A 15,280-nucleotide genomic window follows, 5' to 3' on the forward strand; every position below is an offset into this window, starting at 1 on the left:
GATCAGGCAATCAGCTGATGTGCATTCACTGTCACACAGACACTTATAGCTTGGTGTCCTCATCTGTAACCTGAATCTCACTTAACCAACCTTGCTGTTTTCTGACTACCTGGTAAAGGAAAAGCAAACAATGATATGTGCTGTTGTGATTTATGGGGATAAAGGTAGGGCCAGCTCCCACATCTGTTGGAAAACAGATCTTGAAGCAGGTTCAAGAAGATACCTAGAGTGGATAAGGCTTATGTATGAGTACCAGTGGCAGATAAGATCAGATACCTACGTGTGCATTACATTATGGAGCAACAAGACAGGTATCCTGTGCATCCACTGAGATAGGAAGAACCTGAACTCTTAAGGCATTGCAACATTTTGCTCAGAAACAGTGTTGTGTTGCCCTCAGACTGTACACAGGGTCTGAGGTGTATCTCAGTTGAGTGTGGGGACCATTCTGAAATGACAGAGCTGTGTGAAACTTTCCTAAGCAGGATTTTGTATTAAGTTGTGAAAACTATGGACAGCACAAACATACCTGTGCATTTTAATTTGCGTCTCCCACTCTACAGAAGTAGAAGAAGGTTTTATCAATAAGGACAAAGTGCAGAAGGAGGTGAAAGCTGCACTAACAGAAAATGTCACGCTGAGCTGTGAGGTGGCCCAGGAGAAGACCGACGTGAAATGGTACAAGGAGGGGAAGCTGATCACCTCGAGCAAGAAGTTCAAGGTGGAGTCAGAGGGCAAATCTCGTCGGCTGGTGGTGAATCAGGTGGAGAAGAAAGATGCTGGGGAATACACCTGTGAGGCTGCTGGCCAGAAACTGAACTTCAAAATTGTTGTCACCGGTAAGGGAAGATACTTTGTCCCATCCTTCCTATTTCTAGAACATTTAGAAAAATGATTATTATTCTGTAAGTGTTTTTTCCAATGACACTTCAAATTTTTGGAGAATGTCATGGGGATGACTTAGCTCTGATAGGGAGAAGGAAGAAATTGTTCCAGGTACAGTTCTGAGGCAGTTCCATCCTTTAAAAAGTTTAGGAGTTTGCCTTCACTGTGGGAACAGGGCCATAAAAAGGAAGGTTCTGATTGCACCTCTCCATCGCCGCGTGTTGGTGCATGCAGAACAACCCAGGACATTTCAGAGCAGGGGCACAGCGGTGAGCAGTAGGGTGCTTGCCCCACGTCTGCACACTTTTTGTTTGTCTTGGAAGGGCTAGTTTCAGACTGTGGGGAGAACAGGACAGTAAGACTTTGTGCAAGTTCAGGTCTCTAAGGCATTGGGTAAATGGAACTGAGGGAAGAAAGTGGCAGGGAGAGTCATTCAAGGTGCATTATGTACTGGGGCTCCATAGTGGGGGAATGGATTCTATTTTACAGTTGTCTCTCTGCCTCCTGCTCCTCTTTCAAGTGGTCTAACTAATCTCTCTCTCTCTCCCCATCTACCCCCAGAGCCAGAAGCTGTATTCACAAACAAGGAGAAAGTGCAGAAGGAGGTGAAAGCTGCACTGACACAAAATGCCACACTGAGCTGCGAGGTGGCCCAGGAGAAGACCGACGTGAAATGGTACAAGGAAGGGAAGCTGATCACCTCGAGCAAGAAGTTCAAGGTGGAGTCGGAGGGCAAATCTCGTCGGCTGGTGGTGAGTGAGGTGGAAAAGAAAGATGCTGGGGAGTACACCTGTGAGGCTGCTGGCCAGAAACTGACTTTCAAGATTGTTGTCACAGGTATGAGAAACCCACCATTTTGGGTGATATTTCATTGCCTTTTCTTTGTGTCTAGGTGTTCTCTCCTGTTCTCTCAGTCCAAAAATACTGTTAGGCTGCCTTTCGGTGTTGGCCTAAGCTACCGTTTCAGTGAGGTTGTGTCAAACTTGGCAGGTCTACTGATTACATGCAGGTATCTTGTTATCAGCCACTCAACTTCCTCCGCCTACTTAGGGTCATATATTGAATCTAGAGTTTTTTGCTAGGGGGCACTGACCTAAAGGACCTCTACCAGTTTGGTATTCCTTCCCTTATTTTTGCCATTCATCCATGAAAGTAACTGTTTTCTCTCCTCTTCATTTCATGTTTTCTCTGCACGACATCCTGTGTACCAAAACAGAGAATTTCTTTGATTATTCCACTGTCTAGCTGTGCAAACACATACTTGTACACTTCCTCATGACTCTACCATGAAACAGTTTTGTGAATGCTGAACAGAAGTGGGTACAGATACGTGCAACTTGAGTTATGAGTTGTTTTTAACAACCTTTCATCCAGTTCTTCCCTTACCAATTACTTCAACATCAGATGCTTTTGGGTACCTGAATGTGATTTATGCAGTTACGAGAACTGTGCAACACTGGTCTACCAATCAATATTGCAACAGTAGCATTTACAACACCCTACTTTGTTGTGACTGCATCAAGGTTTGGAAGTTGATAGTAGCATACTGCCCTAAAAATTTTCAATCTGATGCATTGCATTTGTCTGTGGTCTGTTGAATCCAAAGGAGATGACTGTTCCTTCCAAGTTCTACGTCTGTAATGACCAGTCGTGAGTCCAGTAATGTGTATTTATATTTGCTTTTTTTTTTTTTTTTTTTTTTTTCTGTATTAATGTGATTTGGAGTCTGAGGATTTAGCACTGAAGCAGTTCTCTTGTTCTAACTGCAGTATGGATTTCTTTGGTATCAGTAAATTTTGTGAGAGGTCTGACTGTTTCTGAATCGGCTGATAAGAATGGCTTTTGTTTTGTTTTATTGGTTGTAGTTACACTCTGCTGTCTCTGCTCATAAGTCAGATGGCTCTCTGTTAACTTTATGGTTTTTGTTTCATATTCTGAGCTGATCAGAACAAGGAATCCATTCTCTCTCTTTCTCTCTTTCTCTCTTTCTCTCTTTCTCTCTTTCTCTCTTTCTCTCTTTCTCTCTTTCTCTCTTTCTCTCTTTCTCTCTTTCTCTCTTTCTCTCTTTCTCTCTTCTCTCTTCTCTCTTCTTCCTCTCTTTCTCTCTTTCTTTCTCTCTCTCTTTCTTTCTTTCCGAATTTCTCTCTGAATTTCTTTCTTTCTTTCTTTCTGAACTTCTTTCTTTCTTTCTGAATTTATTTCTTTCTTTCCAAATTTCTTTCTTTCCGAATTTCTTTTGGCATTGAACATGCTGGACCTTAATCCTGGCTGAGGTCTGGCTCTTTATCAGCTATGTAGAGGAGCAACTGCACTGGGAGTCTACTGACTTTCCTGCTTGCACATATGCTGGAGACCTGAAGTCCTTGCAGGGCATAGCTTGCGTTCTGTTTCCTTGTAAAGGTTGCAGTCTTTCTGCTCTCCCTGTCCTGGGGCATCCCACTCCCTGAGTCTTCAGCATGCAATGTACAACTGCTCCTATAGCACAAAGCTTTGCTGCTGCCCTGACTGTCAGCCATCAGCTGTTACTGTCCCCACACCTCGTAGTGTACATGGGGTGTGATTTGAGGGCCTTGGGATCTTTATCACGAGCTGTATAGCTCATGCTTTTGGCTCAGGAAATTGCCAGTTTTAGTGGAGGACGGATTACAGTAAGGCTAGGTTTGAGAGACATCTGTCACACAACATGGACATTGATGGAAAGACCGTGGCATGGATTGGAATAAACCAAGTTCATCCTCAGCTGCTGAAGCCAGCTCATACATTACTGCACGGGTGAAGATAGGAAACGCAGAAATGTAAGGCTTTTACACTTGAATTTCACTAGCTGAGGGCTATTCTTAGCTGTTTGCCTCAGAAACCAAGGGATTTCAGTTCTCTTTCAAACTGGGTGACTTCATGGCGGCACAAGGTAATTTAACACCTTTACCTCTCTGTCGTAAGTGGAGAGCGCTTGCCTAGCTACTGTTGCTGTATTTCTCATGTGTACCACTGTAACGTGACGTGCAAGCCCAGCACTCACTGGAAAATGATCTAGTGTGAAAGTCAGGAGGGGATTATGAGTACTCTTTGAGTGGTTGGCTCTTTTGCTGCAGAAGTCCTCGTCTTACTAGATTATCCCAAAGTGCAATGGCTTTCTGAATCTTAATTTATCCTCTTACCACTGCATTCAGAAAGCTTTTCAGGGTTCCTGTATTCCAGGGTTCCACTGGTAGCACAAACCCATCCATTTTAGGGACAGCCTGAAGTTTAGATTCTTAGTGTTGAATATTGGGATGCAACTATGGCCCTTTAGCTTATCATAAAAAACACACAAAGTGATGCACACGTTAGAGACTGAGATAAAAGTGTAGTAAAAAGAGTTGGTTCTGCAATCTCATTATCTAAAGATTCATGATATACACTGAAATTCTTATCAAAAGGATACACGATATCCTTTTGATGCCCACTCCATTTGTTGAGACAGAAGTTCCAAAGGGAACTGTGGAAGAAAGTGTCTTTAAACAATTCATTTTGCCTGTGTTAATTATTGAGAGAAGATTCCCTCAGTCAGTTTTCAGAAAAGTCAGAGGTTTCCAAGTACAGAAAATTGTATTTTATGCATAAAACTGAGCTATGAAAATTAACTTAAGCCAAGTACTTTTCCATATTAAGAACTGTATCTTTATAATTTCCTTGGAATTAAGTTAAAAGATATTTTCTGAAAAATACCCAGTCTTAACCTGACATACTCAGATGCTGGTAAATTCCTGTAAATAATGTGATAGTGAAGTCTGCGATTCATAATTGGGTTGTATTTGGCTAAACTCAAATGTAGACTGTAGCAATATGAAAAAAATACAAAGGTGAAGATTTATCTTTGTCTTCATTAGAAGAAATTTGAAAATGAGGAGTTTCAGCTGTTTGAAAAGAATAGTTAGAGAGACAGAATGATTATGAGGACTGTCTGTAGAGGTTGTATTATAATGTATGATAAACACATCTGTAAAGCAATGTTCCTTACAAGAAATTGTCCTATACAATGTGTATACAAAATATGTATAATATCTTCCAGTCACAAGCTATTTGTATCTTACATATATTTTCTCTAACATTTCCAAATGCCAGAGCCAGAAGCTGTATTCACAAACAAGGAGAAGGTGCAGAAGGAGGTGAAAGCTGCACTGACACAAAATGCCACGCTGAGCTGCGAGGTGGCCCAGGAGAAGACCGACGTGAAATGGTACAAGGAGGGGAAGCTGATCACGTCGAGCAAGAAGTTCAAGGTGGAGTCAGAGGGCAAATCTCGTCGGCTGGTGGTGAGTGAGGTGGAGAAGAAAGATGCTGGGGAGTACACCTGTGAGGCTGCTGGCCAGAAACTGACCTTCAAGATTGTTGTCACAGGTAGGAGAGAGATTCTCTCAGTACTGTTTCCTATCATGATTAATTGCTGCCTTCAACATATTCTGAGTTTATATGCACTCTGCAGCTTTATTTTATTTGTCATTCTACAAAACTGAGTTTGATTCACGGTGTGGTAGATGCATCTTACCTCTTTCTATCTGTTCCCAAGATGAACATAAGATTTGGTTCAGATGCCTGCATGTAGGCTTCCAGTTATTCCTGAAACGTTCTGGAGATCCCTGGCTGACATCCAGCTGCCCTACTAGAAATGGGCAGCTTTCCCGAGAGTCCCTGGTGTATCTCCCAGCCTCATGAAGACATCTTGGGTGAACAGGGTGTGTCAAATTGCCCAAGACACTCGTATGTGGGCAACTGAAATGTGGTCCTAATCAGTGCAGTCTGTGAAGTGACCATTGACAGGGTGACCCCTGACTACAGCAGGGTTTCCAGTAGCACATTCTCACTGGGAAATCTAAGTTTAGGTGCCTTAATCTGGGAGCTGAGACCAGTTCTACCTCCTGGGTAGCTAAAGTTGAGTGAATCTCTGTCATGATGTCAGATTCCTAACTGCTGAGAATCATCAGTGGCTTCTGGGGCTCGGTAACATAAACTTTTTTTTTCACTCTTGAAGATTCTCTCCACAGCTGAGATTGGTTTGCAGGTATGCACTAAAAGATGCAGTATTCCTGCTGACAAGGGCTGAAACAAGCATGTAATTAGAGGTCAAATAAATACTGGTTGTGCATATTATTTTAATATGAGTATATTTTTTGTGTACAAAATATTTCAATTACCACAGATTTTAGAAGGAATTATTCCTGATACCTAGATATCACAGAGCACATCATGTTCATAATTGCTGTTTGCTGTTGGCTTCCAATTTCTAATTAATGTAACCATGCAAATACTATACTCATTTAAAAACAGATTTTGCAGAAACAAGTTTATGCATAGCTCCATGAACCACATAGAAATGGAGTTAAGAAGGATTTCAGGAGGTCAACCTAATGCATCCCTCTCTGCTGCATGACAGTAGCTAGATTTCCATCCAGATACCCAAGGGGGTTGCAAGTGGCTCATTTAGGGACAGCTCTGTGCTTAAGTTAGGAAAATATTTGATTAAAAACCTTACTTGCTTTAAAACTTTATAAGGTATGAAGAATATATGGTTTTAGTAGTCCACTAGTTGTCCAGAGAAGGAAGTGTTAGGTTGTTAACTTATAGAAATAACATCTTAAAACTGGATCATGTTCATTCACTTTAGCAGGTATGGAATTATTCTAAAATGACAAAGATGCATTAAGTTGTTGTAAGCTGAATTTTGCATTTTGTTATGAACTTTTTGGACAGCGTGACTGTATCTTTGCATTTTAAATTGTCTCCCTCTATAGAAGCAGAGGATGCTTTTGTGAACAAAGAGAAGGTACAGAAGGAGGTGAAGGCAGTCATGAAGGAGAATGCCACACTGAGCTGCGAGGTGGCCCAGGAGAAGACCGACGTGAAATGGTATAAGGAGGGGAAGCTGATCACGTCGAGCAAGAAGTTCAAGGTGGAGTCAGAGGGCAAATCTCGTCGGCTGGTGGTGAGTGAGGTAGAGAAGAAAGATGCTGGGGAGTACACCTGTGAGGCTGCTGGCCAGAAACTGACCTTCAAGATTGATGTCACAGGTGAGAGATTACCTATTTACATTTATTTATTTATTTTGGTCATAACTTTTAAGACAGTTCCCTAGTGTTTTGATTCCAGAATTCCAGCGATTTATTTCCAGCATTGACCTATGTGGTTCTGCAACAGAACGCATATCGTTATTCTTAAAAATTGATGTGCATGTGCTTGGACACTTTAGGAAAGAGAGAAATCCATGCATGTCAGTATTCTTTCTCAGAGACTGACCAAGAATAGTTATTAAGAAATAGGATTTAAGAACAAGACGAACATACAACAGTCCTTCCACACTTTAGCAATCTCTAATTCCAGTCTAAGAATCTGTAGTTTCTGTCTCTACTGGGACAGAGCTCGCTTCTACCATATCTATACAAGACATGGCTTTGCTGAAAGATTTTACCAATATGGCCTTGTGAGGAATTGAGGAACACACTTTGAATGTAAGTTCAGAACAATATCCAGCAGTTTGTGTAAGCAACTCTATCATCAGTACATACCCTTCTGTTCTTGCTGCTAGTTATTTTTGTTGCAAACAGTACCCCATACTTCGTTTGTCATGATATATAAATCTTCCTTCAGTCTTGTTTGAAAGAGTTGAGGGAGGACTACCTAGTTTTGATGTAGTCATTTCTTAACTGTGCACAGAAAGAAAACTCTAAAGATGCATGCAATGAAAACTAAAACAGACAAAACTACCAGAAGTTTACGTGAAACGATAGAATTGGATTTGATGCAAAGACCTGCTGTTTTTTCTTTCAGAGGATTCACACTAGAATCTAACAGTGTCATCTTTGAAGTGTGTGCATCTACACAGCCCAATGCACCACTCACACCTCAAAGCTCTTTATTTTGGACTCAACTGAGAATGTGGTTATTTATCTTCTGCACTGGAGGTGGTTTGTGGCTGGCCTCCTCCCAGTGTGGTCTGAGCAAAAGCATGACATTACAGCATTGAGATTCATGTGACTGCCAGTTGTGGGTCTCACTGAGATACAAGCTGATTGGATTTCACTCTGCTTGCTCTGCTGTGTGTGTGTTCTGTGGTATATATTACTGGGGAGTGACCCTACAAGGAAATTAGAGACAAATGTGCCTCGTTCTGGTTTGAGAGATGGCAACTCTCCTTTGTGCTATAAAAAATACAGTAATACTTATTTCATGATTCAGTTATATGACTTTACTATAGCTCTATGCCATTTGTAGGAATGGTACAGGGTAAAACCGAACCATTATTTTACTTCAAACAATGAATGTCATTGATAGCAGTAGCTGTTCGAGAAAAAAATGTAGTAGATTATTAGTTTCTGCCTTTCAGTTTCATTTACAAAGGGTCTTATTACGCTGTTTGAAAGAAGAACTCTTCTTAGCTCCCTGTGGAAAGATTTTATAATCTGGACTGGGAGAACTTTATCCTCTATTGGATGCAACAAGGCACTGAAGGGCTTTCAGAAGCTGTTTGTGCTTATGACTTAGCCAAAAGGTCTATCTCTGAGGAAAGCTGTTGACAGCAATAATGGAGGGTTGCATGACAAGCTATTTGTATCTTATATATGTTTTCCCTAACATTTCCCAATTCCAGAGCCAGAAGTTGTATTCACAAACAAGGAGAAGGTGCAGAAGGAGGTGAAAGCTGCACTAACAGAAAATGCCACGCTGAGCTGTGAGGTGGCCCAGGAGAAGACCGACGTGAAATGGTACAAAGAGGGGAAGCTGATCACGTCGAGCAAGAAGTTCAAGGTGGAGTCGGAGGGCAAATCTCGTCGGCTGGTGGTGAATCAGTTGGAGAAGAAAGATGCTGGGGAATACACCTGTGAGGCTGCTGGCCAGAAACTGAACTTCAAAATTGTGGTCACAGGTGAGAGAAGACACTTTGGCCCATCCTTCCTATTTCTAGAACATTTACAAAAATGATTATTATTCTGTAAGAGTTTTTCCAATGACACTTCAGATTTTTGGAGAATGTCATGGGGATGACTTAGCTCTGATAGGGAAAAGCAAGAAAGTGTTCCAAGTACAGTTCTGAGGCAGCTCCATCCTTTAAAAAATTCAAGAGTTTCTCTTCACTGTGGCAACAGGGCCATAAAAAGGAAGGTTCTGATTGCACCTCTCCATCGCTGTGTCTTGGTGCAAGTGGAACAACTCTGCGGTGCAGCTAATTCCCAGAACGTTTCAGAGCAGGGACACAGTGGTAGCAATAGGGTGTCTGGCCCACATCTGCACACTTTTTGTTTGTCTTGGAAGGGCTCGTTTCAGCCTGTGGGGAGAACATTACATGAAAGCTTTGTGCAAGTTCAGGTCTCTAAGGCATCAAGTAAATGGCAACTGAAGGAAGAAAGTGGCACAGGGTGTCATTCAAGATGCATTGCTGTGATGGGCCTCCATAGTGGGGGAATGGATTCAGTTTTCCAGCTCCCTCTCTGCCTCCAGGTTCTCTTTCAAGTGGCCTGACTAGTGTCTCTCTCTCCCCATCTACCCCCAGAGCCAGAAGCTGTATTCACAAACAAGGAGAAAGTGCAGAAGGAGGTGAAAGCTGCACTGACACAAAATGCCACGCTGAGCTGCGAGGTGGCCCAGGAGAAGACCGACGTGAAATGGTACAAGGAGGGGAAGCTGATCACGTCGAGCAAGAAGTTCAAGGTGGAGTCAGAGGGCAAATCTCGTCGGCTGGTGGTGAGTGAGGTGGAGAAGAAAGATGCTGGGGAGTACACCTGTGAGGCAGCTGGCCAGAAACTGACCTTCAAGATTCATGTTACAGGTGAGTAAATGTTTCATCTGTTTTACATCCCCCCCAAAACTGAAGGAAAGACAAGTTGCATAGCTTGACAAATTCCACCTCAGCAGTCAGTTGATGGAGTATTTAAATTCTGCTGTTTAACTCACGTCCATTCACACTGTTAGGTCTGTCTGCTTCTTTGAAAGTGGAGAACTTAGAGGATTTCTGTAGCCTAAGCCCAAGATATCTGTTAATCTAATGGAGATGCAGCGATAACAAAAATCATCAGACTAGATGATCTTTAAATGTTCCTTCCAACCCAATCCATTCTCTGATTCTACAGAGGAAACCTTTTTATTATCAGTTCTGCCATACTAGTACCATTCTCAGAAGTGGTAGCTGAGGAAAACAAGTTTCTTCAACATAACATGAGCAAGAATGGGATTTAACCCTGACATCCCTTGGTCGTATCCTGATGAATTTAAAGCAAATTGAAGAGTTCACGTATTAGATTGCATTTTGATTCTGGCACCGTGCAGTGCTAAGCAAATACCATGGGGGCTAGCTAGTTTAAAGTCATTAGAGAAGCATAGTTCTGGGTTGACACATCTTTGAAACACTGGGCAAATAAAGGTAATAAACACAGAATGAACACACAAAGATTGTTTCTGAAGCCTACATTTGCTTTTGCTGTCAAAGTAAATTACAGCTCTCAGCTTGTTTGGACAATTTAATTTCTGTCCACTTATACAAACTTCTTAACAGCTCTGTGCACTGGTGCGCTGCTGGACATTGGGGAAATGTGAATTTTTCTGCATATTTTGGAGAATGATGGTAGTAGAAGTGAAAGCAGTTTTCAGGCCATCTAAATAGAAGGAGTCCTTCACTGGCACTTGATCTAATTCAGATGTTAACATTCAGCTGATACCACTGGAAGGAAATCTGGGTGGGATTGCCATCCTCTCAGCACCACAGTCCAAAGACTGATGTGGGCATTTGGGAAGGGCTGTATAGAAGAGGTTCACTTTTTGAATCTGCTGCTTTACCCTCAATTCCAGAAGTGGAGGATGGTTTTATCAACAAGGAGAAGGTGCAGAAGGAGGTAAAAGCTGCACTGACAGAAAATGCCATGCTGAGCTGCGAGGTGGCCCAGGAGAAGACTGACGTGAAATGGTACAAGGAGGGGAAGCTGATCACCTCGAGCAAGAAGTTCAAGGTGGAGTCGGAGGGCAAATCTCGTCGGCTGGTGGTGAATCAGGTGGAGAAGAAAGATGCTGGGGAGTACACCTGTGAGGCTGCTGGCCAGAAACTAAACTTCAAGATTCAAGTTACAGGTGAGAGAAAATACTTTGCTCCATCCTTCCTATTTCTAGGATATTTAGAAAAATGATTATTATTTTGTAAGAGTTATTATGCTTCAAATTTTTCAAGTTTGCTTCTTTTTCAAGTATGCACTTTTTTGCTCTTTTTTTTTTCTTTTTTTTTTTTTTTCCCAAGTTTTTCCTATTATGCTTATTCCTTCAGGGGAGGTTTGGGGTAGATATTAGGAGAAATTTCTGTACTGAAGGGATTGTGCAGCACTGGAATAGGTTGGCCAGGGAAGTGGTTGAGTCACCATCCCTGGAGGTCTTCAAGAAATGTGTTGATGTAGAACTTAGTAGCATGGTTTAGTGGTGGACTTTAGTACTGGGTTCAAGGTTGAACTAGATGATCTCAGAGGTCTTTTCCAACCTGAATGATTCTATGATTCTGTGATAAATGACAGCTTGGGGGAGAAAGTAGCATGGAGTGTCATTCAAGATGCATTGCCCTTCTGGGGCTTCAGAGTGGGAGAATGGACTCAGTTTTCTGACTCAGTCTGCCTACTGCTCCTCTTGCAAGTGCCTGACTAAGATGTCTCCTGGAGAACAGGGGTATTTCACAATTTGGATGCAATAATGTGAGATGAGCTAGGCTTTCCTAAAGGTCACATAGGAAGTAAGGATACAGTCTTGACCATGGATGTCCTGGTCAAGCACGCTTCACACTGGACAAAATGATCTGGTGCTGCTCGGACAGCAGAGGCAGTTGGAACCAGAGAAATCAACAAATGGGGCTCTGACACAGCATGGTGCAGTTTCTGCCACTAGGAATTTATCAGTTTGCACTCAACTTCAACCAAAATATTTCCTGCCTTAACTGGGGCCTGCAATAGAGTGATGATGATCCATCAGGTGATCTCTTAGCTTGCTGCACTGAGACACTAATCTTTCTGTGATTTGTCATGAAGCAACTAAAAGCTTCTTTGAAAAACTAAACAACAAAGCAAGCAAACAACAAGAACAAAAAAACACCCACCCCCCATGGAACAGTTTGCATGTTCCTCCAGTAGCTTTAGATGTGTACTGTCAACTCAAAGAGATGGTTTCCAGCATTCTCTGTAAGCCCAAAGGGGACTGGGCAACTTCATATTTTGTAAATGCTGAATCTTTCTCTCTTTTCAGAGCCAGAAGTTGTATTTACAAACAAGGAGAAGGTGCAGAAGGAGGTGAAAGCTGCACTAACAGAAAATGCCACGCTGAACTGCGAGGTGGCCCAGGAGAAGACCGACGTGAAATGGTACAAGGAGGGGAAGCTGATCACGTCGAGCAAGAAGTTCAAGGTGGAGTCAGAGGGCAAATCTCGTCGGCTGGTGGTGAATCAATTGGAGAAAAAAGATGCTGGGGAGTACACCTGTGAGGCAGCTGGCCAGAAGCTGACCTTCAAGATTGATGTTACAGGTAAGATAGACATTGTCTGAATTACAGTGGAGGACAATAAAATAAAAAGTGTAGTAATTATTACAGAGTGGTCCAGTTGCAATAGACTCTGTTCAGGGTTTACCTGTATCTGTTTTTCTTGTGACCAATTGCCTGGATTTGTAGGAACTGAAACATTTGGCTTTAGCTTGGCACAATGTGGCCTATCTCATTCTTTATCTGTCTTCCCTAGTTTCCACATTGCAATTTGATTCCACAGAAGGGTAGATATTGTCTAGTGAAGGTAATCAGTTTTCTTATAAGTGACAACGTGAGTATTTACCAGCCTATGCACATAAATCTGTAAGATGACTTCATTTTAATCTCTCTGTGAATATTTTCTTCCTTTTCTGCACTCAGAGCCCAAACCTGCGTTTATAAACCAGGAAAAGGTACAGAAGGAGGTAAATGCCGTCTTGACTGAAAGCGCCGTTCTGAGCTGTGAGGTAGCAGAAGATGCAACTGAAGTAAAATGGTACAAGGATGGCAGGCTGCTTGTTTCCTCCAGGAAGTTCAAAATAGAAACTGTGGGTAAAACCCGTCGTCTGGTTGTAGAGCAGCTGGAAAAGAAAGATGCTGGAGAATACGTCTGTGAGGCTGCTGGCCAGAAGCTGACCTTCAAGTTGGAACCAACTGGTGAGTGTTCACTTTGGAGGCACTAAGCAGCACTCTGTGTGGCTTAGAGGAAAACTGGATGTTATCTACCCACCCAGTGGCCATGTTGCAACCATGATTTCCCCTGGAACAACATTATTGAACCACATCATGCATGAAATTGTCTTTGCATTGTTCAATATAGAGAAAAGGCCAAGAGAAAGGGAGTAAACAGAAAAGAGACTAGACCATAAATTCAGATTTAGCATATTAATACTTCTTAACTAGATTTAGAATCCTAAAAATGGGAGAACACATATTATACAGGTCATTTTATCTCTAAGAAACAAGTTTTTATAGGTAGCAGGATGTGTATTTTCCTCTCCTTTCCTCTGCTTCTCTTCAAAGCAAAAGCTTAGGGTTACCTGACAGGTGATTTTCTTTCTTTCCACTCATCGAAAGATTATAGCAGCCACAAAGATTCAGCTGTATTCCCTGTGTTATTAGAGTTTATAGAGGAGCTGGTATGTGACTGTGAGTCATGAAGACAGAAATTGAAAATTGCTGTGTTTAAGGATTGGAGAATTAAGTTATTAGTTTTTCTATTTTAATGTCTTTCCTAGAACCAGAGGCTAAATTTGAAAATAAAGTTGTCCAGAAGGAGCCCCTCATTGTTCAAGAACATGAAAGCATCATTTTGACTACTTCAGTAACACCTGAAACTGCTGTAGTAAAGTGGTTCAAAGATGGAGCAGAAATCAGGGCGAACAAGAAGTATGTGATCAAGAGCGAGGGGGCGTCCAGGACTCTGACAGTGAACCTGGCGGAGAGCACAGACACTGCTGTGTACACTTGCAAGACAAAAAGTGACAAGCAGGAATTCAAAGTACAGGTGAAAGGTGAGCAGATAGCAGCCTGCAAGTTGTATCCCTTCCTATCAGTTGTGTTTCTCTTGTGGGAGGATAAGGTGAAGATTTTGTACCTCTCTCAAAAATTGTTCCGACCTCTAGACTTGAATTGCTTTTGCAGCTGCTGCGGCTTCCCTACCATGTGCCAATAAAGTCCTTCCTGCCTTCAAAGACCAATTTTCATCCTTCAGTGGCCTCTTGGGCAACAAGGACACCTAAGATGGGTGCTTTTCCTGGCATTTGCTCTCCAATGTTATCACACCATTTCTGTCTCCTTCTATTCCAGTGGGTAGGGTATGGGCAGAGCCTTAGCTCTTCCTGACTGCTCACCAGTGTGACAAAGCTGATGCATAGTTTTTATGCATAGTCAGGCAAATTAGGCTCTGATGTTTAGAACAAACAAACAATCAAAACTAAAACAACAACAAAAAACACAACCAATCAAACAATGAAACAATAAAAATACCCACTGTGGTCTCCTTAGGTTAAATAAGAAAGAAAGGCACAACACAAACACAATCATGTTTTAAAGTACAATTCTTGCTTTACAGAGTGATAATGCCAATATAATTTCATTTCAATGTAATCTCCACCTTTCATATATATTTTTATTAAGGTTGGCTAGAACAGGTTTCATAGAACAGATTTCTTAACTTTTCCTTTCTTGCCATTTTTTTCTTTCCTCTGCACCTCAGAAATCCCAGTGAAGTTTACCAAAAAGCTTGAAGCTGTTAATGCTGAGATTGGAGGCAGCGTGTCATTGACCTGTGAAGTGAGTCATGCCAGAGGGAAGGTGGTGTGGCGCAGGAATGGAGTTGAGATCAAGCCCAGCAAACGTTTCCAGATTCACGAGGAGGGTGTCAAACGAACCCTGACAATAACAGGGATCCGGGCTGAGGATGAGGGAGAGTACTTCTGTGAGTCCAGAGATGACAAGAGCAGCATTACCATCACCCCCAAAGGTAAGTCTCTAGAACTGAATGGTGACAATGTGGAAAGATCCTTGGCTTTCCTCCTCAGCTGCTACAACCCTGCAAAGCCAAGTTTATTCATGTGTTTATGCTGTTCCCTGTGTTAACAACGAAGTGCAAAACTCCACTATTTCTCTGAATGTCTGTGGAACCTCTGTTTGTGAAGAACATCATTGATGAGCTCAGTCTCCTGATATGTGGGCAAATCAACCTTTATAATTTATTTGAGGCTGGAATTAAGTATCCCATATCTAAGACAGGATTTTTCCCCTCTTTGCCTCTTTCTTCTGGCATCTTTATACATAAAACCTATTCAGAGATGGTAAATATGATGGTCCATTTTTTATTACTGTAAGTAATGAACTTTGATGCTTCCAGTGAAATCAT

At 42.0% G+C, this 15,280-nt stretch overlaps 1 protein-coding gene across 20 annotated transcripts in view; it reads left to right on the forward strand.

Annotated features, from left to right (window-relative positions):
* OBSCN (obscurin, cytoskeletal calmodulin and titin-interacting RhoGEF) overlaps positions 1 to 15,280 on the forward strand; it is a 185,493-nt gene that overhangs the window by 33,801 nt on the left and 136,412 nt on the right. For 17 of the 20 annotated variants that reach the window (XM_084282486.1, XM_084282500.1, XM_084282501.1 and 14 more), the window contains exons 11-21: positions 564 to 839; positions 1,447 to 1,722; positions 4,990 to 5,265; positions 6,657 to 6,932; positions 8,510 to 8,785; positions 9,410 to 9,685; positions 10,702 to 10,977; positions 12,127 to 12,402; positions 12,781 to 13,056; positions 13,638 to 13,913; positions 14,618 to 14,884. In XM_084282486.1, coding sequence (XP_084138612.1) covers positions 564 to 839; positions 1,447 to 1,722; positions 4,990 to 5,265; positions 6,657 to 6,932; positions 8,510 to 8,785; positions 9,410 to 9,685; positions 10,702 to 10,977; positions 12,127 to 12,402; positions 12,781 to 13,056; positions 13,638 to 13,913; positions 14,618 to 14,884 — 3,027 coding nt within the window. The remainder of the gene's footprint in view (positions 1 to 563; positions 840 to 1,446; positions 1,723 to 4,989; positions 5,266 to 6,656; positions 6,933 to 8,509; positions 8,786 to 9,409; positions 9,686 to 10,701; positions 10,978 to 12,126; positions 12,403 to 12,780; positions 13,057 to 13,637; positions 13,914 to 14,617; positions 14,885 to 15,280) is intronic. The other 3 variants (XM_084282499.1, XM_084282503.1, XM_084282488.1) reach the window with 3 other exon arrangements.

Source organism: Netta rufina (assembly GCF_964035555.1).
Source record: "Netta rufina genome assembly, chromosome: 2".
Lineage (NCBI taxonomy): Eukaryota > Metazoa > Chordata > Aves > Anseriformes > Anatidae > Netta > Netta rufina.